Raw genomic sequence first — 26,378 nt, forward strand, 5'->3', positions numbered from 1 at the left:
TTTTTCCTCCCGCTATTCCCCTGGGCCCCGCCCACGACCACCACACTGCCGTGTCCTATCGGCAGTGTGAAAGAAGCCTAAGCAACCACTGTATGTAGTTAAAGGGGTACATATTTTTTTAATCAACTGGCGCCAGAACTTTAAACAGATTTGTAAATTGCGTCTATTAAAAAAAATCTTAAACCTTTCAGTACTTATTAGCATCTGTATACTACAGGGGAAATTCTTTTCTTTTTTTGGATTTCTTTCTGTCACGAACACAGTGCTCTTTGCTGACACCATTTTAGGAACTGTCCAGAGCAGCATATGTTTGCTATGGGGATTTTCTCCTACTCTGGTGTCAGCAGAGAGCACTGTGGTCAGACAGAAAAGAAATCCAAAAAAGAAGAAAATTTCCTCTGTAGTATATAGACGCTCAAAAGGACTGGAAAGAGAAAGATTTTTTTTTTTTTTTTCAATAGAAGTAATTTACAAATGTGTTTAACTTTCTGGCATAAGTTGATTAAAAAAAATAATAATAAAAAAAATAAATAAATAATAATAATAATAATTTCCACTGGAGTACCCCTTTTAAGCACTTACCACAGGTGGTTTTGGTTGGAGTTCCTCCAAACAGCAGGGGGATTTACAGAACAAGGTTCAGGGAAAAAACAAACAGGTTTATTACCCAGAATACCACACGTTTTGTGGCTGCCAGCCGCTTCCTCAGGCATGTGCAGGTAAAACATAGACCAGTGGTCTCCAAACTGCGGCCCTCCAGATGTTGCAAAACTACAACTCCCAGCATGCCCGGACAGCCAAAGGCTGTCCGGGCATGCTGGGAATTGTAGTTTTGCAACATCTGGAGGGCCGCAGTTTGGAGACCACTGACATAGACGATCCATATATAGTACAGAATTAACCCCTGGTTAACCAGCTAATTGGGAAATAAAACATACATAATCATATCAAATATATCAAAAGGTATAAAACAAAACACAATTGTTAAAAGATAAAAATATATCAGCGAGTATTCTCAATGGTCTCATTGATATGTTGCAGAAATAAAGTGCCAAGTGTATTAAATCCAAAAGGATTCCCGATTTATTAGTTTTTGGTATCTATTCATACACTGTTTCCAGGATGATATGTTTTACATTGTCTGGGTTTTTAGTATGTTTTAATAGTACTGTATGTAAACACTGTAACATGGGGAGATTTATCAACACATGTCCTGAGGAAACGTTGCTGAGTTGCCCATAGCAACCAATCAGATTGCTGCTTTCATTTTTCAGAGGCCTTTTCAAAAATGAAAGAAGCGATCTGATTGGTTGCTATGGGCAACTCAGCAACTTTTCCTCTGGACAGGTTTTGATAAATCTTCCCCATGACCCACAGTGCAGCCCACATATTGTAATTCACATTCACAGGAAAGCAAATAAAAAACGTATTAGACCGGGGCTCTAATATTAAGAATGGTTACATGATTCACAGCGCGTCAAGACATTTTACTATTAAACATAATAAAAACCCAGACAATTTAAAATGAATCATCCTGGAAACGGTCCCTACAAATTGTATGAATAGATTCCAAAAATGAATAAATCTCGAATCCTTTTGGATTTTTTTTTTTTTTACTTTGCACTTTATTTCCGCAAGAAATATATATCATTTTTTTGTGTGTGTGTGTGTTTTATGTTGTAACTTTTTATATAATATATTATATATGTTTATTGTACTGCCTGATAACCTGGTTAACCAGAGATTAATTCTGTACTATAAATGGATCATCTTTGTTTTACCAGACCCCCCCCCCCCCCCCAATACTTTTCTATGGGAGAGCCACAGATAGCCGAACCGCTCTCCCATAGAGATGTATGGAGGGGATGTGTCGGCCACCGCTGCGATCCAGGGGAGAGCCGCTACCCCCCACGATCTAAAACTATCCTGTATTATATATGTATTTTAAAGGGGTACTGCGGTGGAAAACATTATTATTTATTTATTTTTTTTTTTTTTTTAAATCAACTGGTGCCAGAAAGATTTGAAAGATTTGTAAATGACTTCTATTAAAAAAATCTTTATCCTTCCAGTACTTTTTAGCAGCTATATGCTACAGAGGAAATTATTTTCTTTTTGAATTTCTTTTTTGTCTTGTCCACAGTGCTCTCTGCTGACACCTGATGCCCGTATCAGGAACTGTCCGGAGCAGGAGAAAATCCCCATTGCAAACCTATGCTGCTCTGGACAGTTCCTGACAAGGACAGAGGTGTCAGCAGAGAGCAATGTGGACAAGACAAAAAAGAAATTCGAAAAGAAAATAATTTCCTCTGTAGCATACAGCTGCTAAAAAGTACTAGAAGGGTAAAGATTTTTTAATAGAAGTAATTTACAAATCTGTTTATCTTTCTGGCACCAGTTGATTTAAAAAAAAAAAAAAATGTTTTCCACCTGAGTACCCCTTTAAGGCTCATTGAGAGGTTTCATTTTTTTTCTCTTTTTATTTATTTTTAAGCATTGTCATTTTATTTATTTTTATTTTTGGGCTGTGCTGCCTTATTGCTGACTACATTAGAAAAGTAAGATACGTTTCCCTTTATTCTGAGCGAGATGCACCTCTACATTCATGCACATGGGTGGTGTTTTCCTGCAGTTAAAAACAGAGAATTTTGGGTGAGGTCCTACATTTCTGGGCAAAATGCCTATACACAGATTTTATTTTATTTATTTATTTTTTAATATTTGTTGAATAACTATATGAAGCAATCATTGACGAAAGCCGTTCATGCAAGCAACCATTAGTGTAGTACCAGCTAGCCAAATGTCATGTGACTGTGATATGAAATGAACATATTTTTGAATGATTAGTTTTGCTCAGTATTCCACCGAACAAATACACATGTTCATTATTTCGGGGGATACATTTTGGCAGCGAGAAAATTCTGCTGTGAAAATTCCAAAGTGTGAGTCCCATAGAATCCCATTGAGTCCCATTGACAGCTATGGGACTCTGCTGCGCCAAAATTTCGAAGTAGAAAATATTGTAGTGTGCATGGGCCCTAAGGTCAATGTCACAGTTCAAATGTTTAAAGTTCCGTATTGGATTCCACTGGAACATTGAACGTGTTCTGGAAAAGCCCCAGCACCGCACTGCAGTGAATGTGACGGGGCTTAAAGGAGAAGTATCATGCAAAAAAATACTTATCCCCTATTCAAAGTATAGAAGATTAGTTTTAGAATGCGGGGGGTCTGACCGTGATCTCATGCATGGGGCCCCTGCTTTCCCAGGGAATGGAGCAAGTTAAGTACCTCCCTAAGCAATGGCTGACATGCCCCCTCCATGTATTTCTATGGAATAGCCAGAGATAGCCAAATGGCTCTCCCATAGAGATACATGGGGGGGGGGCGGTGTCGTCCATTCCTAGGGAGAGCAGGAGATCATGGGGGGTCCCAGCGGTTTGGCCCCCTGCGTTCTAAATCTTATTTCCTATTCTTTGGATAGGGGATACGTTTTCTTCCATGATACTTCTCCTTTACTCTGCCACAGACGTTAAGTTGCAATTTCAGAGGAAGCTTCTGCACACAGAATTTCCTCTCCCCATTGAGAACACAGGATAGAGTGTATGGGGGGGATCAGAAGGAATCTTTCAGCTGAACAAGCCACCCACCATTTTTGTTACGTGCTCATAGCTGCTGTCATTACCCTACACCTTCTCCGCTCATACAACAAAGAGATCGGTAATGGATTGGACATTCAATAAGCTTTATTTAGATTAAAACAAGAGACGACTGATTGTATAGCAATACTGACACTATGATCCTCTCTACTTGTGCCAGGGGCCTACTACACCTGAGTAATGGAAGCTATGGCATCGAGCCCCTTCAGCCGTCTTCCAACTTTCAACACCTTATTTATCGCCTTGAAGATGTGAAGCAGGAGCCGATGGCGTGCGGAGTATCCAGTCCGGAAGAGGGTCATGAGAGTCAGCACAACCACTCTCCCAGCATGACTGAACTACTGCGCCGGGTAAGCGAAAAACTCTCATGAATTACTTCCCCTATCCAGTCCTGGGTGACTACCAGTGTTGTTACACTTCCTACAGGGGATGTTGCTCGATTTTTCTCTTTATACTGGATGACAACCAAGATCTGGTTGGACCAAGCTTTCCTAAAATCCTGCATGTATTTTAGATCTCTTCCAGAAGGAAGAAAACTGTCTCCCTAGTACTACCTATTGGAGGTAGCTTCTATATGTCAATATTTGATCCTTTAATGGGTACTTCAGCAACTAAAAACTTGTCCCCTATCCACAGGCTAGGAGATAAGTGTCTGATCGCTGGGACCCCATTGCAAACTCCAGAATTGGGGGCCCCAGTTCTCCATGCCATTGATATGGTATATCCGGCACTCCCATAAGCAATGCAGCCCGATCCTATAATATGATTACTAAAAGGCAGCGTTTGCCAACCAGTGTGCCTCCGGTTGTTGCTAATGGAGATATATTGGAGGCCATATTGGTTGTCACCCAGCTTTCTATGAAACACAAAGTTTCCTGTGGTGTTTTTGTTTCGTTTTTTTATGCAAATATTTGAGCAAGTCTCAACTACGTTCTTACTACAAAATATTTGCCCCCGGAATTCCGCTTGGAGATTTCCTTGCAATGTTCTAGCATTGGTGCAAATTGGTTTTACGTTGCAGTGTTTCCAATCCGATGTCCCTTCAGCAGTTGCAAAACTACAACCCCCAGTATGCCCGGACAGCCAAAGGCTGTCCGGGCGTCCTGGGAGTTGTAGTTTTGCAACAATCGGAGGCACACTGGTTGGCAAACGCTGCCTTTTAGTAATCCTATTCTAGGACCGGGCTGCAGTGTATATAGACGACGTCTTCTCTTTATGACCTCTTTTTTCCTTGGGTTGGCGCCAATAGTAATTTAGAGCACTTTTCATGCCAAATTAAATAAACTTTTGCTGAACTCAATCAGAAGATGATGCCTATGTGGAAGCAAGTGACGCTGCTATTTCTCATAATGGAAATTTGACATACTATAAGGGCAGGTCCACAAGGCCGCAGATTTTCTATACGGATTTGCACAGGTAAAATCCTAAGGGGAATACAGAACTCGTACACAAGCTCCAGAATTTTTCTGCATGGAAATTGACCTACGGCAACATTTTGAAACAGAAACATGTCAATTGTAAAGTCTGGTTGCAAATTTGCGGCAAATAAATGTTCCAAGTCTAGACCGGAGCTAATTTGTTCAGTAGCAATGATTGTTATGGGCTCTTTGTGGCTCATTTATACTCATAGGAGGAGATTTATCAAAACCAGTGGACAGGCAAAGTTGTTCAGTTGCCCATAGCAACCAATCAGATTGCTTCTTTCATTCTTAACAAGGCCTCTGAAAAATGAAAGAAGCGATCGGATTGGTTGCTATGGGCAACTGGGCAACTTTGCTTCTCCACAGATTTTGATAAATCTCCCCCTTAGAGAAGATGTTTGTCTATGGACGTGTGCCTGTGATGGGCGTGTGCAATAGTTTGCCTGTGGTGTACTGTAGAGATGAGCGAATTTACAGTAAATTCGATTCGTCACGAACTTCTCGGCTCGGCAGTTGATGACTTTTCCTGCATTAATTAGTTCAGCTTGCAGGTGCTCCGATGGGCTGGAAAAGGTGGATACAGTCCTAGTAGACTTTCCTAGGAATGTATCCACCTTTTCCTGCCCACCGGAGCACCTGAAGGCTGAACTAATTTACGCAGGATAAGTCATCAACTGCTGAGCCGAGAAGTTCGTGATGAATCGAATTTACTGTAAGTTCGCTCATCTCTAGTGTACTGTGTAATAGTCTGCCTGTGGTGTACTGTGTAATAGTCTGCCTGTGGTGGACTGTGTAATAGTCTGCCTGTGGTGGACTGTGTAATAGTCTGCCTGTGGTGGACTGTGTAATAGTCTGCCTGTGGTGGACTGTGTAATAGTCTGCCTGTGGTGGACTGTGTAATAGTCTGCCTGTGGTGGACTGTGTAATAGTCTGCCTGTGGTGGACTGTGTAATAGTCTGCCTGTGGTGGACTGTGTAATAGTCTGCCTGTGGTGGACTGTGTAATAGTCTGCCTGTGGTGGACTGTGTAATAGTCTGCCTGTGGTGGACTGTGTAATAGTCTGCCTGTGGTGGACTGTGTAATAGTCTGCCTGTAATGTATGTGTCCCTATGTAATAGCAGTTTTGTTCTTTTGTCTCTAGAAGAAGCGGGCCGTCCTGCCCCAGACAAGATATGTGGAACTGTTCCTGGTGGTGGACAAGGAAAGGGTAAGTTGTGGAAGTTTTTATCTTTGGCATGTACACTACATGGCTAAATAAATATCACCCCCTCCCTGCCGCCTGTGCCCCAACATTCAGCAGGGGGAGTGTGCGCCTACACTAACAGACAGGATTGGAAACAACAAAAGTCTTGGCTGTCCGGACATGCTGGGAGTTGTAGTTTTGCAACAGCTGGAGGCACCCTGGTTGGGACACACTGTAGTAATGAATAGCAGATTATATTATTACATGTATTGTATGTGTATCTCATACAGACTATGGGGGAGATTTAGCAAAACTTGTGCAGAGGAATTGTTGCCCAGTTGCCCATAGCAACCAATCAGATCGCTTCTTTCATTTTTAAAAAGGCCTCTGAAAAGTGAAAGAAACAATCTGATTGGATGCTATGGGCAACTTGGTCAACCTTTCCTCTGCACAGGTTTTGATAAATTTCCGCCTATAGGTCCTCATTTATCAATCAACCTGGAACCCTAATTGTCTGTTTTTTTTTTTTGTTTTTTTTTACCACAGCAACCAATCACAGCTCAACTTTCACTTTACCAGAGCTTGTTAAGACTGGAAAGCTGAGCTGTGATTGGTTGCTATGGTAAAAACCAGACAATTAGGGTTTTAGGCTGATTTATGGATCTCCCACATAATCTTTGTTTTTTCTTTTCTGGTTCTCTAAAGATAAAGCAAAGTCACTGTGTAAATGGAAGGTTCTACAACTTTGTAGTATACTTTGTGGAGCATTTATCAATGTTTTTGTCAGTGTTTTTTTACGTGTTTTCCAGTGGTTTTCTGTCTTGAGGGGCTGTGCGCCTCATTTGTTATTGTTTTTGCATTACTGTTTTGCACTTCATCATTTTTACACTTGGGGAGGGGGGCAGGGCTTAGTGTGCAGAGATAGATTTGTTCTATTTATGTGTAAAAATAATTTTTGTGCAAAAAATAAATAAAAATTGTGCAAGTATACTCTACTAAGTTTGTCGTTGCATGCCCTGTTTGAAAATGCTCTGTGAGCGGAACAGCCTGGACTCCAAATTGATCCATTATAATAACATAAAAGAGATATTTTCATCTGCAGATGCAGCTCACAGAGCATTGTCTAGACTGGAGCGTCATATCTTGACAGGCCGCTCAGTCAATCAATGGCCGCTGTGGTGTTGAGTGTCAGTCAGTGATTGGCTAAGTGGGGGCCATCACTGCTGTGAACAGTTGATCAAGGGAATAGTCGGGCCCCATTTTGGAGATCGCGGTCGGGCCACTCTCCATTTCGGCCAGACTTACCAGTAGACCACACTTTATGCACTTGAGTGGCATCCTATACGTTTTATTTTGCAGCACTTGGTGACATAAAGCATTTATTCTAACTTTCATGAAAACATAGAATCTGTCGGCAGCATTTAGCCAACCTAATCTGCCCAATATTCTGAATACTTATGAATCGTCTTTGCCCCTTTGTTATATGAAAGGATAGCCTTATACCTATCTCTATTTTATATGAAAGGATAGCCTTATACCTATCTCTATTTTATATGAAAGGATAGCCTTATACCTATCTCTATTTTATATGAAGGATAGCCTTATACCTATCTCTATTTTATATGAATGGATAGCCTTATACCTATCTCTATTTTATATGAAAGGATAGCCTTATACCGATCTCTATTTTATATGAAAGGATAGCCTTATACCTATCTCTATTTTATATGACAGGATAGCCTTATACCTATCCCTATTTTATATGAAGAATAGCCTTATGCTTATACCTATCTTATATGAAGGATAGCCTTATACCTATCTCTATCTTATATGAAGGATAGCCTTATGCTTATCCCTATCTTATATGAAGGCTAGCCTTATACCTATCCCTATCTTATATGAAGAATAGCCTTATGCTTATCCCTATGTTATATGAAGGATAGCCTTATGACTATCCCTATCTTATATGAAGGATAGCCTTATACCTATCCCTATCTTATATGAAGGATAGCCTTATACCTATCTCTATTTTATATGAATGGATAGCCTTATACCTATCTCTATTTTATATGAAAGGATAGCCTTATACCTATCTCTATTTTATATGAAAGGATAGCCTTATACCTATCTCTATTTTATATGAAGAATAGCCTTATACCTATCTCTATTTTATATGAAAGGATAGCCTTATACCTATCTCTATTTTATATGACAGGATAGCCTTATACCTATCCCTATTTTATATGAAGAATAGCCTTATGCTTATACCTATCTTATATGAAGGATAGCCTTATACCTATCTCTATCTTATATGAAGGATAGCCTTATGCTTATCCCTATCTTATATGAAGGCTAGCCTTATACCTATCCCTATCTTATATGAAGAATAGCCTTATGCTTATCCCTATGTTATATGAAGGATAGCCTTATGACTATCCCTATCTTATATGAAGGATAGCCTTATACCTATCCCTATCTTATATGAAGGATAGTTTTATGCCTTTCTCTATCTTATATGAAGGATAGCCTTATGCTTATCCCATGCATGTTTAAACTCCTTCACTGTATTCTGCAGTGACCACTTGTGCAAGAAGGCTATTCCATGCATCCACTACTCTCTCAGTAAAGTAATACTTCCTCATATTACATATGCACATTTGTGGCCTGCTGGAGGTCATTTTGCAGGGCTCTGGCAGTGCTCCTCCTGCTCCTCCTTACACAAAGGCGGAGGTAGCGGTCCTGCTGATGGGTTGTTGCCCTCCTACGGCCTCCTCCACATTTCCTGATGTACTGGCCTGTCTCCTGGTAGCGCCTCCATGCTCTGGACACTACGCTGACAGACACAGCAAACTTTCTTACCACAGCTCGCATTGATGTTCCATCCTGGATGAGCTGCACTACCTGAGCCACTTGTGTGGGTTGTAGACTCCGTCTCATGCTACCACTAGAGTGAAAGCACTGCCAGCATTCAAAAGTGACCAAAACATCAGGAAGCACAGGAACTGAGAAGTGGTCTGTGGTCAACACCTGCAGAACCACTCCTTTATTGGGGTGTCTTGCTAATTGCCTATAATTTCCACCTGTTGTCTGTTCCATTTGCACAACAGCATGTGAAATTGATTGTCAATCAGTGTTTCTTCCTGAGTGTACAGTGTGATTTCACAGAAGTGTCATTGACTTGGAGTTACATTGTGTTGTTTAAGTGTTCCCTTTATTTTTTTGAGTGGTGTATGAAGGATAGCCTTATACCTATCCCTATCCCTATCTTATATGAAGCATAGCCTTATACCTATCTCTATCTTATATGAAGCATAGCCTTATACCTATCTCTGTCTTATATGAAGGTTAGCCTTATGCCTATCTCTATCTTAAATGAAGGATAGACTTATACCTATCTCTATCTTATATGAAGGATAGTCTTATATCTATCCCTTTCTTATATGAAGGATAGCCTTATACCTATCCCTATCACTATCTTATATGAAGCATAGCCTTATACCTATCTCTATCTTATATAAAGGATAGCCTTATACCTATCCCTATCTTATATGAAGGATAGCCTTATATCTATCCCTATCTTATATGAAGGATAGCCTTATACCTAGCCCTTTCTTATATGAAGGATAGCCTTATGTATATCCCTATCTTATATGAAGGATAACCTTATCCTTATCCCTATCTTATATGAACGATAGCCTTATCCCTATCTCTATCTTATATGAAGGATAGCCTTATACCTATCTCTATCTTATATGAAGGATAGCCTTATGCCTATTCCTGTCTTATATGAAGGATAGCCTTATGCTCATCCCATGCATGTTTAAACCCCTTCACTGTATTTGCAGCGACCACTTCTGCAGGAAGGCTATTCCATGCCTCCACTACTCTCTCAGTAAAGTAATACCTGATATTACTGCAGAACCGTTTGCCCCTTTTATATAAAACTATGTCCTCTTTTTCTTCTTTTAAATATATATTTTACTCCCTTACCGTGTTGATTCCCTTTATGTATATAAACGTTTCTAGTTTAGTATCTTGTCTGGACTCTCTCCAATGTATCTATATCCTTCTGGAGATACGGCCTCCAGTACTGTGCACAATCCCTAAATAGGATGTGGAGTAAAATAGGTGATAGATAGAGATGAGGGAATTTAATTTGGATTTGTTCAAACTTTACTCTGCAGCAATCGAAAAAAAGTAGTGCGGCCATCAAAGTGCTCTACATTACACACTCAGGTTTCCTAGGACTATATCTAAAGGAAACTGTACCAGGAGACCTCCGTGGATCATACCGGATGATCCCGCACCAATAGAACACTGAATGAAGATATATATATATATTGACCCTACGATGGCCCCGACATACGATCATTTCAGCATACGATCACTCTGAGGCCATCGCATGTTGAAGGCAGCATCAACATACGATGCTTTTGTATGTCTGGGCCATCGCATAAACGGCTATCCGGCAGCGCAGACTGCTTCAGCTGCCACCGGATAGTTGTTTACGGTGCCCCGTGTGGTCCGCTGACGATCACTTACCTGTCCTCGGGGATCTGGTGCGTCCTCTTCGGGATCCCCTGCATCGTCCGCGCTCTCCGACGTCATCACGTCGCTGCACACGCCGTCCCTTCATCCAATTGGAGCGGCATGCGTAGCAACGTGATGGCGGCGACGGAGAGCAAGGATGCCGGGGAAGCAGAGGCCTTGTCGGAGCGTCGGGGACACGGCGGCAGCAGTGGCGAGCGGTGACGGTCCGGAGCGGCTGGGACAGGTGAGTACAGCTTCTTCTAACAGTGGTCTACAACCTGCGGACCTCCAGATGTTGCAAAACTACAACACCCAGCATGCCCGGACAGCCGTTGGCTGTCCGGGCATGCTGGGTGTTGTAGTTTCGCAACATCTGGAGGTCCGCAGGTTGTAGACCACTGTCCTATACTTTACATTGCACGGACCCCTCAATATGCGATGGTTTCAACAAACGATGGTCCATATGGAACGGATTACCATCGTATGTTGAGGGACCACTGTATGTATATATAGATAGAGATATAGAGATATATATACACAAAACAATTCGATTGCTGCTCAGTAAAGCTCAGATAAAACTGAACTTTCCATAAGTTTGTTCACCTTTGCTTCTGGTGGTTTCATGTACAGCTGGAGGAGCTCTATACTAGATATGGCCACTAGGGGTCCATCTGTTCCTTGTAGCCACAGAGCATTGTATGACCTCATAAATACCTTCCTGTAGAGTCCAGAAAACTCAGCCTTTGGATGTACTTCACTGTATGACACATCAGAGCCATAAAGATTTCTCCATCCCTCTGCTGGAATCATGCAGAACATAGTCCCCCGAAAGGGTTTACAGAGCAGAGGTGACTCATTAAACTCAATATTAATGTGCAATGCTGCTATAAAGACAACATTTGTATATTTCAGTATTAACAGATCCTTTTCACATGAATTAAAATGCAAGACGGTTAGGGATGGTTTTGTGTGGGAGGTGACAATGCAAAAGGAAACACCGCAAACATTGATCAGAATTTCCCAGCTCTGGCAGTACTCCTCACCGCTCCATCCATGTGCACCAGATACTGCATCACATCCCCTCCCAAGGTCACATGTTGATGGTTTATTCCAGTGTCTTCCAACCGGGGTGCCTCCAGCTGTTGCAAAACTACAACTCCCAGCATGCCTGGACAGCCAAAGGTTGTCCGGGCATGCTGGGAGTTGCAGTTTTGCAACAGCTGGAGGCACCCTGGTTGGGAAACACTTGCTTATTCCATCTTTTTTCTATGCCAGACAACCCCAGTAGGCAGTCTCCTCCGGTCAATCGCCTAGTATATTGTAAAAGACTAGATGCGGTTCACCTCACACTAGCGCTGGGTTGGGATGTTTTGTGGCTGCACATCTGTTATTGGATCATTTCTGAGTATTCCCCTGGACATTTCCACCCTGTGTCAGCGTCCCCACCCTTTCTTTCCTAATCTCCATAATCTGTGGGCACAGCGTCCATACGCTGACACCAAGGATCCCAGTAACTCCATCCCAGCTGCAGCCGCATTGCTTCCAGATATTGGAATGGTCAGCAAATATTTCCTCCCTGTTGTTCTGTATCCTCCTGCACTCACTGTACTCCCTCTATATCCTCCTGCACTGTACTCCCTCTATATCCTCCTGCACTGTACTCCCTCTATATCCTCCTGCACTGTACTCCCTCTATATCCTCCCGCACTGTACTCCCTCTATATCCTCCCGCACTGTACTCCCTCTATATCCTCCCGCACTGTACTCCCTCTATATCCTCCCGCACTGTACTCCCTCTATATCCTCCCGCACTGTACTCCCTCCATATCCTCCCGCACTGTACTCCCTCTATATCCTCCCGCACTGTACTCCCTCTATATCCTCCCGCACTGTACTCCCTCTATATCCTCCCGCACTGTACTCCCTCTATATCCTCCCGCACTGTACTCCCTCTGTATCCTCCCGCACTGTACTCCCTCCATATCCTCCCGCACTGTACTCCCTCTATATCCTCCCGCACTGTACTCCCTCTATATCCTCCCGCACTGTACTCCCTCTATATCCTCCCGCACTGTACTCCCTCTATATCCTCCCGCACTGTACTCCCTCTATATCCTCCCGCACTGTACTCCCTCTATATCCTCCCGCACTGTACTCCCTCTATATCCTCCCGCACTGTACTCCCTCCATATCCTCCCGCACTGTACTCCCTCTATATCCTCCCGCACTGTACTCCCTCTATATCCTCCCGCACTGTACTCCCTCTATATCCTCCCGCACTGTACTCTCTCCATATCCTCCCGCACTGTACTCCCTCCATATCCTCCCGCACTGTACTCCCTCTATATCCTCCCGCACTGTACTCCCTCTATATCCTCCCGCACTGTACTCCCTCTATATCCTCCTGCACTGTACTCCCTCCATATCCTCCCGCACTGTACTCCCTCCATATCCTCCCGCACTGTACTCCCTCTATATCCTCCCGCACTGTACTCCCTCTATATCCTCCCGCACTGTACTCCCTCTATATCCTCCCGCACTGTACTCCCTCTATATCCTCCCGCACTGTACTCCCTCCATATCCTCCCGCACTGTACTCCCTCTATATCCTCCCGCACTGTACTCCCTCTATATCCTCCCGCACTGTACTCCCTCTATATCCTCCCGCACTGTACTCCCTCCATATCCTCCCGCACTGTACTCCCTCCATATCCTCCCGCACTGTACTCCCTCTATATCCTCCCGCACTGTACTCCCTCTATATCCTCCCGCACTGTACTCCCTCTATATCCTCCTGCACTGTACTCCCTCCATATCCTCCCGCACTGTACTCCCTCTATATCCTCCCGCACTGTACTCCCTCTATATCCTCCCGCACTGTACTCCCTCTATATCCTCCCGCACTGTACTCCCTCTATATCCTCCCGCACTTTACTTATTCTATAGGCCTCATCTCTGCACCAACTATCATGGACGGCTAATGCCCATGTTAAATATGACATGTTCCCCATCCTACTGTAAACTGAAGCCTAACAAGAGGGACCATGGCCATATACAGGTCCTAGAACTCCAATGTGACTTTTGATATTCTTAATTCATAATAAGGGGCACATTAATACGACACATCAGCTGCTGCAGAAGCTCTTTAAGAAATAAAAGTTGGTTTAAGGAGTCACTGACTGTGTGACCTATTATTGGTTTATTTTTTCAAACTAAATTCCTACAGCTTCAGTATATTCCCCCATAGAGTGCCAGCCAGTGTACCCTCAGTCTGTACCAAGCAGCCACAAAACCTAGTAATAGCCAGCATATCTCCTATGTACCAGCTGCTGTCCCTCCATTGCAGTCTATAAAGGGCTTACTCAGGATTAGAAAGACAGCTGATTTCTCTTTAAAAAAAAATTAAAATAAAGCGCCACACCTGACATCAGGTTGTGTGTGGTATTGCAGCTCTGTTCCAATGGAGATAAAGGCGAAATCCAGGGGATAAGTAACCGATTGTGGGGGGTCCGACCACTGGGATTTAACCTCTCTAAAGCTCTCATTGAGGTGCACGTAGGTGAAAAGTTAGTTTTGGCTGGAGTTCTCCTTTAATGGAGCCAAGTTGTAATACCACACAACCTGAGGACGGGTTGGGACTGTTTTTTTGGGGGAAAAATAGCTCTGTTTTTCTATTCCTGGATAACCCCTTTAATTCCCCCAAGTCTGGAACAGACACCATCCCTATATTCTTTCAAGGACCTACTTCATGTGACTCTTCAAGTGTTATTTTTGCTCTTGCTGTAAGAAGCCTTCCCTATATTTATGATTTCCCCACCTGAATGTGGTGGAATTAGGGTGTGGGTTCCCTAGATATGAGACCTGTATTTATCTTATGGATATACTATAAATAACTTAAAGAGAACGCCTCATCAGAAAATGACCTATTCTTAAACTCAATAGTCTGTCCGGGTCACGTGAGAGAATGGGGTGCGGACTTCTCACACTTCGTTTTCGTGATCGCTTGGGGTCTGAACACTCAGATGGGGACTTTTTAACGGAGTAGTGTAGTGAAAGATAACTTAACTTATCCCCTATCCAAAGGATAGAGAATAAATTATAGATCGCGGGGGGCCCGAACGCAATCTCCTGAACAGGGCCCCAGCAGTCTACCAGAAGCAGCCGTTCTGACCCCCGCAGGAAGCCATGGCCGACATGCCCCCTCCATGTATCTCTATGGGATACATGGACGGGGTTTGTGTGCTGCCACTATGTGCGGGGTTTGGGCACACCCCCTTCCAGCAGACTGCCAGGTCCCCATTCAGGAGATCATGGGGGGTCCCAGTGGTCGGACCTGCTGCGATCTATAACTAATTCCCTTTGGGTAGGGGATAAGTTATCTTTCACTACATTACTCCTTTAAGAATTTTGGTGATGTTTATTTCTAATTTTCCATTTTACTACGTAAAACAGTGTTTCCCAAGCAGGGTGCCTCCAGCTGTAACAAAACTAAAACTCCCAGCATGGGTGCTAGGGGTTGATAAACGGTTTGTTCACATTTGAGCTCCCCGGATGTCCTTTAGCCACTGTCCAGATATCCAGTACTGTATAGCATTGTATTGACTTTTTGTGTACTCATTTTTGTCGACCCTCCTCTATTTGTTGGCTGCATTTTTTCCATTCTTGTTGTGTACTTCTATTGTTTTGTGTTCTTTATTACTGGATTCTGGGTCCAGTCTTGGATTGTCTTTCTGTATTACTGCTATATTTTGGAACTCTGAATGCTATGTTCACAGCAAGCACCGACTCATCAGTCGGCACTAGGACCTCTCGGAAATGCACCATCTCCATAGTCTGCAATGCATTCTGCAGAAAGAATTGTCATATCCTTTCTTTCTGCAGAGGCCGGAAACAGAATTTCTGCAGCAGATGTTCCCACCATAGAAATTCCTGCGCATGCACAGTGCAGCAGAATCTACTTTTCTAGTATACAGTACTTCATAAAAATATTTTATTTCCTGTTTATAGAAATCATGGCTTATATCAGACAGGAGAGAGCACTGAGGAGTCCTATCAGACAGGAGAGAGCACAGAGGAGTCCTATCAGACAGGAGAGAGCACAGAGGAGTCCTATCAGACAGGAGAGAGCACAGAGGAGTCCTATCAGACAGGAGAGAGCACAGAGGAGTCCTATCAGACAGGAGAGAGCACAGAGGAGTCCTATCAGACAGGAGAGAGCACAGAGGAGTCCTATCAGACAGGAGAGAGCACAGAGGAGTCCTATCAGACAGGAGAGAGCACAGAGGAGTCCTATCAGACAGGAGAGAGCACAGTGGAGTGCTATCAGACAGGAGAGAGCACAGTGGAGTGCTATCAGACAGGAGAGAGCACAGTGGAGTGCTATCAGACAGGAGAGAGCACAGTGGAGTGCTATCAGACAGGAGAGAGCACAGTGGAGTGCTATCAGACAGGAGAGAGCACAGTGGAGTGCTATCAGACAGGAGAGAGCACAGTGGAGTGCTATCAGACAGGAGAGAGCACAGTGGAGTGCTATCAGACAGGAGAGAGCACAGTGGAGTGCTATCAGACAGGAGAGAGCACAGTGGAGTGCTATCAGACAGGAGAGAGCACAGTGGAGTGCTATCAGACAGGAGAGAGCACAGTGGAGTGCTATCAGACAGGAGAGAGCACAGTGGAGTGCTATCAGACAGGAGAGAGCACAGTGGAGTGCTATCAGACAGGAGAGAGCACAGTGGAGTGCTATCAGACAGGAGAGAGCACAGTGGAGTGCTATCAGACAGGAGAGAGCACAGTGGAGTGCTATCAGACAGGAGAGAGCACAGTGGAGTGCTATCAGACAGGAGAGAGCACAGTGGAGTGCTATCAGACAGGAGAGAGCACAGTGGAGTGCTATCAGACAGGAGAGAGCACAGTGGAGTGCTATCAGACAGGAGAGAGCACAGTGGAGTGCTATCAGACAGGAGAGAGCACAGTGGAGTGCTATCAGACAGGAGAGAGCACAGTGGAGTGCTATCAGACAGGAGAGAGCACAGAGGAGTGCTATCAGACAGGAGAGAGCACAGAGGAGTGCTATCAGACAGGAGAGAGCACAGAGGAGTGCTATCAGACAGGAGAGAGCACAGTGGAGTGCTATCAGACAGGAGAGAGCACAGTGGAGTGCTATCAGACAGGAGAGAGCACAGAAGAGTCCTAGCAGAGAGGAGTGCCATCAGACAGGAGAGAGCACAGAGGAGTGCTATCAGACAGGAGAGAGCACAGTGGAGTGCTATCAGACAGGAGAGAGCACAGAGGATTGCTATCAGACAGGAGAGAGCACAGAGGAGTCCTAGCAGAGAGGAGTGCCATCAGACAGGAGAGAGCACAGAGGAGTACTGTATGGTCCCAGCATGACCAGACAGCCATTGGTTGATTTGCAAGAGCTGGAGGCACCCTGGTTGGGAGACTCTTACAAAGGGGTTTTCTGTTGTATGATAATGTGTGTATAAAAAGTCCAAGTATCATATATTGGAGATGCTGTTGTATACATCATAGTACACATAATCTCTTGCAGTTTGACATGCTGGGACAGAACGCCACCGCCGTGCGAGCCGAGATGGTGGAGCTGGCCAATTACCTAGATAGTGTAAGTATGAGCAGCCTGACATCCATTATTGGTATAACCCGCTGTACTACTAATTATAAGGAAAATTATATTTTAAAAAACCTTTTTCAATGTATAATGGAGTGTTGTATATTTTTCTGATATTCTTTGTAGATCAATTCTGTATTGATTCCTGCTGGAAATTCGAAGATAAAGGGGTATTCCATGAAAAAAATAATTTCATATCAACCTGCTCCAGAAAGTTAAACAGATTTGTAAATTACAGAAAAATAATTGAATAGTAAGCGCTGTATAATTCACACAAGATACAAACTGACCTGTAGACAGTACGGTTGCTGATAATAATCGGTGGTTGCGGTGTAAGTGTAATGATCCCACAGCAATGCTGTTACAGCGCGATCGCTGTGTATAGCAGTGAAGGAGGCACCGCTCTGCAGATACGTGGGCTCCCTGAAGTGGTGTTCCAGAGGTTGCAAGTGGTTCTTACTGAATTGACTCCCGGATGTAGCGGGTTACTTCTTTTAATGTTGTTTCCCAGAGTGTTACTTCATGAAGGGTCCGGTCTCTAGGAAGGAGCGTGGATTGCAGTGGGAGCGTGTCCCGGCCGGTGGCGCCTCTACCAACTTGCACGCACGCTACGATCAGGTTAAGGATAGCCTTGTGGACTGCTAAGGATACCATAGTGACGTCAGTCACAACACACTCAGTCGGAACCTTAACCTGATCGTAGCGTGCGTGCAAGTTGGTAGAGGCGCCACCGGCCGGGGTGCGCTCCCACTGCAATCCACGCTCCTTCCTAGAGACCGGACCCTTCATGAAGTAACACTCTGGGAAACAACATTAAAAGAAGTAACCCGCTACATCCGGGAGTCAATTCAGTAAGAACCACTTGCAACCTCTGGAACACCACTTCAGGGAGCCCACGTATCTGCAGAGCGGTGCCTCCTTCACTGCTATACACAGCGATCGCGCTGTAACAGCATTGCTGTGGGATCATTACACTTACACCGCAACCACCGCTTTTTATCAGCAACCGTACTATCTACAGGTCAGTTTGTAACTTGTGTGTATAATACAGCGCTTACTATTCAATTATTTTTCAGTATATTACTTTCTACACAGTGTGCATCCATAGGGGAGCACATTTATAGTAAAGCAGCAGTACAATCACACATCAAACCAGACCCATCCAGCGCTAGTGATCTTTTTTTATTCTCTAAGATTTGTAAATTACTTCTATAAAAAAATCTCAATCCTTCCAGGAGTTATCAGATGATGAAGGTGAGTTGTTCTTTTCTGTGTGACTACAGTGCTCTCTGCTGACACCTCTGTCTGTCTCATGAACCGTCCAGAGTAGGAGCAAATCCCCATAGCAAACCTCTCCTGCTCTGGACAGTTCCTGAGACAGAGATGTCTGCAGAGAGCACTGTGGTCAGACCGAAAAGAACAACTCAACTTCATCATCTGATAACTACTGGTAGGATTAAGATTTTTTAATAGAAGTAATTAAAAAATCAGTTTAACTTTCTGGAGCCAGTTGATTTGAAAAAAAAAAATGTTTTCATGGAATACCCCTTTAATAAAGAGATGTCCCTCCCATTCATGACTTTATCTATTAGCTTAAAGGGGTACTCCAGTGGAAACTTTTTTTTATTTTTTTTACTAAATCAACTGGTGCCAGAAAGTTAAACTGATTTGTAAATTACTTCTATAAAAAAAAATCTTAATCCTTCCAGTACTTATTAGCGTCTGTATCCTACGGAGCACATTCTTTTCTTTTTGGATTTCTTTTCCGTCACGACCACAGTGCTCTCTGCTGACACCTCTGTCCATTTTAGGAACTGTCCAGAGCAGCATATGTTTGCTATGGAGATTTTCTCCTGCTCTGGACAGTTCCTGACATGGACGGAAGTGTCAGCAGAGAGCACTGTGGTTGTGACACAAAAGAAATCCAAAAAGAAAAGAACTTCCTCTGTAGTTTACAGCCGCTAATAAGTACTGGAAGCATTAAGATTTTTTTTTTTAATAGAAGTAATTTACAAATCTGTTTAACTTTCTGGCATCAGTTGATTAAAAAAAAATTAAAAAATAAAAAAAGTTTTTCACCGGAGTACCCCTTTTAAGGCTGGGTTCACACTACGTTTTTGCCATACTGTTTTCAATCCGTTTTTCTAAAGAAAACCGTATAGCACAAAAACGGATGGAACAGTATGGAAAAAAGTAAACCGTATGCGTTTGTAAACAGTATACTGTTTTTAAAAGTGGATTTTTAATGGGAGGGGTCTTGGGTGGGGACTTTAGGATTCAAATGCGCATGTGCAAAGTATAAACGTATACGTTTTTCCCGTATGGAACTGTATACATGTGCATTTCCCATTGACGTCCATGTTAAACAAAACGTATGCGGTTGCAGTACGGTTTTTAAACCGGAGTCAAAACAGTGGTTGACCACGATTTTGTCTCCGGTTTAAAAACCGTACTGCAACTGCATACGTTTTTTTTTTTTTTTTTAACATTGACGTCAATGGGAAACACACATGTATACGGTTCCATACAGAAAAAACGTATACAGTACGTTTTTATTTTGCACATGCGCATTTGAATCCTAAAGTCCCCACCCAAGACCCCTCCCATTAAAAATGGCCAAAAGTTTCAAAAACGTATGGGTTTTTTTTCTATAAAAACTGACGGAACTGTATGCACTTTTAAAAACAGTATACTGTTTAAAAACGCATGCGGTTTACTTTTTCCCATACTGTTCCATCCGTTTTTGTGCCATACGGTTTTCTTTAGAAAAATGGATTGAAAACAGTATGGCAAAAACGTACGTTTTCTCCCATACGGGAGCGCATACGGCAGGGGGGAGCTAAAGCCTCGCGCTCCCGTATGCCTTCGTATGCGCTCCCGTGTGTAATTCATTTCAATGAGCCGGCCGGAGTGAAACGTTCGGTCCGGTCGGCTCATTTTTGCGTCGTATGCGCTTTTACAACCGGACCTAAAACTGTGGTCAACCACGGTTTGAGGTCCGGTCGTAAAAGCGCATACGGCGCAAAAATGAGCCGACCGGACCGAACGTTTCACTCCGGCCGGCTCATTGAAATGAATTACATACGGGAGCGTATAGAAAGGTATACGGGAGCGCGAGGTTTTAGCTCCCCCCTGCCGTATGCGCTCCCGTATGGGAGAAAACGTAGTGTGAACCCAGCCTGAGGCAGTGTTTCCCCACCAAAGTGCCCCCAGCTGTTGCAAAACTACAACTCCCAGGTATGCTGGGAGTTGTAGTTTTGCAACAGCTGGGGGCACTATGGTTGGAAAATACTGATTTAGAGCAACTAAAAACTTATCTAAAAAAAATTATTTAGTAGCGAAGTAGTAAATTTGTGTATGTGGCACCATAAGGGGATCAGGAGTTCCGTCCCATAACAACTTAAAGGCACATACATGAACCATTCCACCAGTCATAACCTTCTTTATCTTTCATGTGATCTAGATGTATACTACGCTGAATATAAGAATCGTCCTGGTGGGGCTGGAGATCTGGACGACAATGAACCACATCAACATTGACGGCTCAGCCGGAGAAGTGCTCGGCCGTTTTGTGCAATGGCGCGAGAAGCAACTCCTGCCACGGCGCAGGCACGACAGTGCCCAGTTTGTTCTGTAAGTAAACCTCCCACACTGGGGCAGAAGAGCGGAGTTTGTCATTTGGCGCAGTGGATCACATTTTGTCCTTTTGCGCATCTAGACTTGATAAATGATAAATGTCAGTGCCGCACAGGAATAATGGCTTCCTATACGTGCAAGTCCTGCTGTTTAAAAAATACAGATTTTGGCCTTATTTCTCCTTATTTTCCCGATCTGTTTTATAATATGAGGATTACTCACAGAACAGAACCCCCCTATAAGATCATTCACTGTTGGTTGTCACAATATATAACTTTTTTTTTTTCTCTGTTGAAACATTTTTAATACGTAGTGAAACACTGCCATCTGCTGGCCACGTGAATTAAAACAGCTATAAACATTTTTTCCAGGATGTTGCAAAACTACAACTCCCAGCATGCCCTGACAGCCGTTGGCTGTCCGGGCCTGCTGGGAGTTGTAGTTTTACAACAACTGAGAGGCACTCTGGTTGGGAAACATTGTCTTAAAGGGGTACTCCGGTGGAAAGCAATTTATTTTAAATCAAATTGTGTCACTTCTATATAACAATCTTAACCTTTCCAGTACTTATCAGCTGCTGTATGCTACAGAGGAAGTTCTTTTCTTTTTTAAATTTTTTTTCTTTCTGACCACAGTGCTCTCTGCTGACACCGCTGTCCCATGTCAGGAACTGCTACCCAATAGGGAGGATTTCCTACTTTCTTTGGGCTCCTACTTAAATAGGGAGGGTGTTTCCTACCTACTTGGGTCTTTTACCTAATAGGGGGAATTTTCTACATACTGGGGGCTTTTACCTGATTTGGGTAGCCGGCTTCTTACATGACAGTGGACTCAACCTATCACCGGCTGAGGCGGAACATCGCTGTGGCCAGTGATAGGCTGACGGCTCTCCGACGTTCCCGTCCCCAGCGTAAGGCCGACTTAGGAACATGCGTTCGTTTATTTTGTTTACCTTTTGCAGCCCGGGCATAGGGATACAGCACAGTATAGAGTGTCAGCGCCGGCGGCCGCAACAAACTGGAGAACGAGGAGGGCAGCGCTTGGGGGTGACGTGATTATTTACCCCGATGGGGACAGCGCAGCGCCGGGCTGATAATTCATTCATTCCCGAAGGGGAGCGGCCAAACCGGTATTGCGGTATGGGTTAAAATTCATATCGTGCAGCACAACAATTTCGTTATTCGGTATGAACCGGTATACCGCCCAGCCCTACCAGAAAGTTTAAGATTTGTAAATTACTTCTATTTAAAAATCTTAATCCTTCCAGTACTTATCCGCTTCTGTATGATCCACAGGAAGTTCTTTTCTTTTTGAATTTCCTTTCTGTCTGACCACAGTGCTCTCTGCTGACACTTCTGTCTATGTCAGCAACTGTCCAGAGCAGGAGCGAATCACCATAGCAAACCTCTCCTGCTCTAGACAATTCCGAGGGGTCAGCAGAGAGCACTGTGGACAGACTGGAAAGGAAATTAAAAAAGAAAAGAACTTCCTGTGGAGCATACAGCAGCTGATAAGTACTGGAAGGATTAAGATTTATAAATAGAAGTAATCTACAAATCTGTTTAACATTCTAGCACCAGTGGATTTAAAATAAATAAATAAATAAAAGTGTTTCACCAGAGTACCCCTTAAAAATAAGTATGGATGATTGGTATTGGCAAGTACTTGAAAAAAAAGTTATTGATACTTTGTCTTAAAAAAAAAAATGTTATCGGGCCTATTAATATATATTAATACGTTTTCTTATTTTCATTGCTTTATTGTTTACAGGAAGAAAAGATTCGGGGGCACAGCAGGAATGGCCTTTGTGGGCACCGTCTGTTCCAGGAGCCATGCCGGTGGAATCAATGTGGTATGAGATCTGAACTGTATTCATTTCTCTTTGGAAGGATTCCCCTTTAATGGGGGATTAGATATGTTTTATAACAATACGCACTCAGCTGCCCTGATCCCCCAGAGCTGCCGTTCTGACTGTTCCCAGTCCCCGCTGCTCACCGATTCCTCTAACATTTTGTTCTTGCAGGAAATGCCTGCTCAGCCAATCACTGAGCACTGTGGTGACCCGCCCCACCACTGATTGGTGGAAAACCTAATTTCCTTCACTTTATACCACTATATACAAAAATTACTTGATTATTCATATTGTACATGTCATGGGAGCAGAGCTGCAGTGTAAAGCAGGGGGAAATTCAGAGAAGCAACCTAAGCCTTTATAATAGAGTACCTGTCAGCAAGCAAAACTTTTAATATATTGTTCCTTATGTAATTAGAAGACACTTTGCTATTTACTTGCTGTTTAAATTCTCAAACTTTATATGTTTTTAATGTGATTGAAAAACGACCACTAGGTGGCTCTGTTCTGTTCCCTACCGCAAGTCAATCAGTTAGTTTGGTCTCCTCCTGGTCTGGAAGGAGACCAAACTCAGGAAGTGCGTGCAGGGCATGGTGAGGGACAGCTCTCGCAGGCTTCAGTGACATCACGCCTGCTGGGGAACGCCAACTTTCTCCTGCCGGGAGTTCACATAGTGTGAGCAAGGGGGAAAGGTATGATACACAGCTTTTTATGGCTCGGAAATTTCTTTTTTAAGGGCAGGAGGGGTGTTAGGAGTAGTTAGGGAATATAATCTGAGTTCCTTTAGAAAACATGGTTTGATGATGGGTATTCTTTAATGATGCTGGAAATAGATTTCAGGGCTGATTTAGTTTCCTAATACATCTTTAGATACAGTCCTTCATCTACAGTGTATCTCATATCCATAGATTTTGGTAAAAGAGCAGAGTCCCTGAAATTCCTATAGGGATGGAGGTAGCCATGAATGCTAAATGCAGCACTATGCCGACTAGACTAGAGCATTTCTAAACTGGAAATTCCGGTGCAGCAGCCTCCTATTGTTTTCAATGAGATTCTGTTGCATTGTGCACACTGCAGAATTTCTAGAAATTTCCTCCACAGAAATTCAAATTCCGGATTCTGCCAGAAGAATGTTATTTGTTTTAGTGGAATCTGCTCAGAAATGCATTGGCGTCTGTGGACACGGTGCATGTCATAGTGCCAACTAATTTAGGCCGTAGTGCTCGCCCGGAATATCTCTGGGCAGGTATTCTATAGAATGCATGGACCCTGATGATTTCCAGTCTTGTAGATTTCTTCTATAATGGGTAATAATGTATTTTTTTTTTTTCTTTTATTTAGTTCTCAAATCAGAATGTGCCATCTTTTTCTTCCATTGTGGCTCATGAACTGGGACACAACCTGGGGATGAACCATGATGACGGCCGAGGCTGTACCTGCTCTACGAAGTATTGCATCATGAACTCCGGAGCCTCGTAAGTATCTGCAAAACAAGCAACATGAGTCCAGGCTCCATTGGTACTGATGCAGAGTTTGGTAAAGGTTGAAAGGGTTTTAGGCTATGCCCCATTAGGACAACACACATCCAAATCCCTATTAGCACCTGTTTGTTAGATAAAGGGAGGGCCGTTGCATTCCACGTATAAGTGTATTGTATTTCTTTGCAGTGCCAGCATGTGTAATGCCAGCCACTGCTGTCAGCTGTTATTGCCTAGGCCAGTGTTTCCCAATCAGGGTGCCTCCAGCTGTTGCAAAGCTACAACTTCCAGCATGCCCGGACAGCCTTCGGCTGTCCGGGCATTCTGGGAGTTGTAGTTTTGCAACAGCTGGTGGCACCCATGTTAGGAAATACTGGCCTAGGGTTACCTCTGCAGTGCCCGTGACTCTTATTTAACAAAGAGTTTGTTCCAATGGGGAAAACCACTCTATCAACCATGGTGACAGGTTATAGCAGCTGTAGGCGTCTCTACTACTCTCCTTTAGCTCAGGGTTGTGGGGCCTCATTCCTGAAGTTTTATCCTGATTTCCTTCAACATCTAAATTGTTCGGCAGACAGCTCATAGTTTCCAGTTAGGACCGTGTAATTCATCATCTGTCCTGCGGAGGAGCTGCAGGCAAATTAAACACGCTCCCAGGTTTCTCTACAGCAGCGTAGGATTATAACCCCCATCATGCCCTGTCTATGCATGATGGAAGTTGTAGTTTTGCAATAGCTGGAGAGCAACGTTGGGGAACACTGCCCTAAAAGCTAAAGCTGTTATGTGACCTGGACCATAGTGGAGTTGGAGAGGTGGATCTCGGTCACTTTGGGGGTGTTTTTGCGTAACTGGTAAAAGTTGCACTTTTTCTCTTTATGTACCCTCTGTATATTAAGTCGTCCCTCTTTCTCACCCCATAGAGATTCTAAAAACTTCAGTAGCTGCAGTGAAGACGACTTTGAGAAGTTAATACTTAACAAAGGTGGAAGCTGCCTCCTGAACGTGCCCCGGCCAGAAGAGTCCTACACCGCCCCCTTCTGTGGGAACAGATTGGTGGACCCAGGGGAGGAGTGCGACTGCGGAAATGAAAAGGTCAGTATACCCGTAAACAAAAAATTCCAATAGTATACTGCCCCTAGCAGCCAAGTAGCATAAGGGTGCATGCACACGGCGTTTTTGCTATACAGTTCCCGTATACGGTTTCAAGATAAAAACGTACGGGACCGTATAGAAAACCGTATACATTGACTTAACATTGTAAACCGTATGTCAAACGCATCATCCGGTTTAGGCCGTTTTGGGTCTTATACGGTTTTATCCAGTTTTTTACCCATACCCAAAACTGTAGACTACCACATTTTTTGGTCCTGGTAAAAAAAACGTATTAAACCGTATACATTTTTTTAAAACTTGGGAGTCAATGGGAACTGTACAGAATCGTATGTGCGTACGGTTCCATCCGGTTTTTAACTTTGCACAGTTTTTTTTTCTTGGAATTTCAATCAAACAAGTGAAACTTTATTCAAAATGGAGTGAAAAGTTAAAAACGTATACATTTTTTTTTTCTTTAAAAACGGATGCAACCGGACATAATTTTTCAAACTGTATACGGTTTTTAACTGCGTACAGGTTGAAATTTGTACACACGTTTTGATACAGTTTGGTCCGGTTTTGAGAAATCCGTTTTTCATCAAAAACCTGATACGCGAACTGTATTGCAGAAATGTGGTGTGCATGCAGCCTAACAACAATTTTTTGTGTTATTCATAGAAAAAAATAATTTGAATGAAATTTTTTTTTTTTGTTAAGTAGAAGAATTTTACGGTTTCACTGTGAGGTGAGTGTTGCAGATGTAACAGAGCTGGGTTAGTAAACTGACACAACTCCTGGTGGGGCCTGATGTGGTGCTTTTGGTTTTACATTGTAACCTGTATCAATATTCATGAGTAACATATGAACCCTAGATAGAAAGAAAAACAACCAATTTCTTCCAA

At 43.3% G+C, this 26,378-nt stretch overlaps 1 protein-coding gene across 3 annotated transcripts in view; it reads left to right on the forward strand.

Annotated features, from left to right (window-relative positions):
- Nucleotides 1–26,378, forward strand: part of ADAM9 (ADAM metallopeptidase domain 9) — a 269,190-nt gene that overhangs the window by 222,280 nt on the left and 20,532 nt on the right. The window contains exons 6-12 of one of the 3 annotated variants that reach the window (XM_056570918.1): nucleotides 3,817–4,006; nucleotides 6,219–6,284; nucleotides 17,341–17,412; nucleotides 20,882–21,051; nucleotides 22,825–22,906; nucleotides 24,248–24,381; nucleotides 25,305–25,476. The exons of the other annotated variants lie outside the window; for them this stretch is intronic. Of the exons in view, the coding sequence (XP_056426893.1) occupies nucleotides 3,817–4,006; nucleotides 6,219–6,284; nucleotides 17,341–17,412; nucleotides 20,882–21,051; nucleotides 22,825–22,906; nucleotides 24,248–24,381; nucleotides 25,305–25,476 (886 nt within the window). The remainder of the gene's footprint in view (nucleotides 1–3,816; nucleotides 4,007–6,218; nucleotides 6,285–17,340; nucleotides 17,413–20,881; nucleotides 21,052–22,824; nucleotides 22,907–24,247; nucleotides 24,382–25,304; nucleotides 25,477–26,378) is intronic. 3 annotated transcript variants of the gene reach the window in all.

This window comes from Hyla sarda, chromosome 4 (genome assembly GCF_029499605.1).
Source record: "Hyla sarda isolate aHylSar1 chromosome 4, aHylSar1.hap1, whole genome shotgun sequence".
Lineage (NCBI taxonomy): Eukaryota > Metazoa > Chordata > Amphibia > Anura > Hylidae > Hyla > Hyla sarda.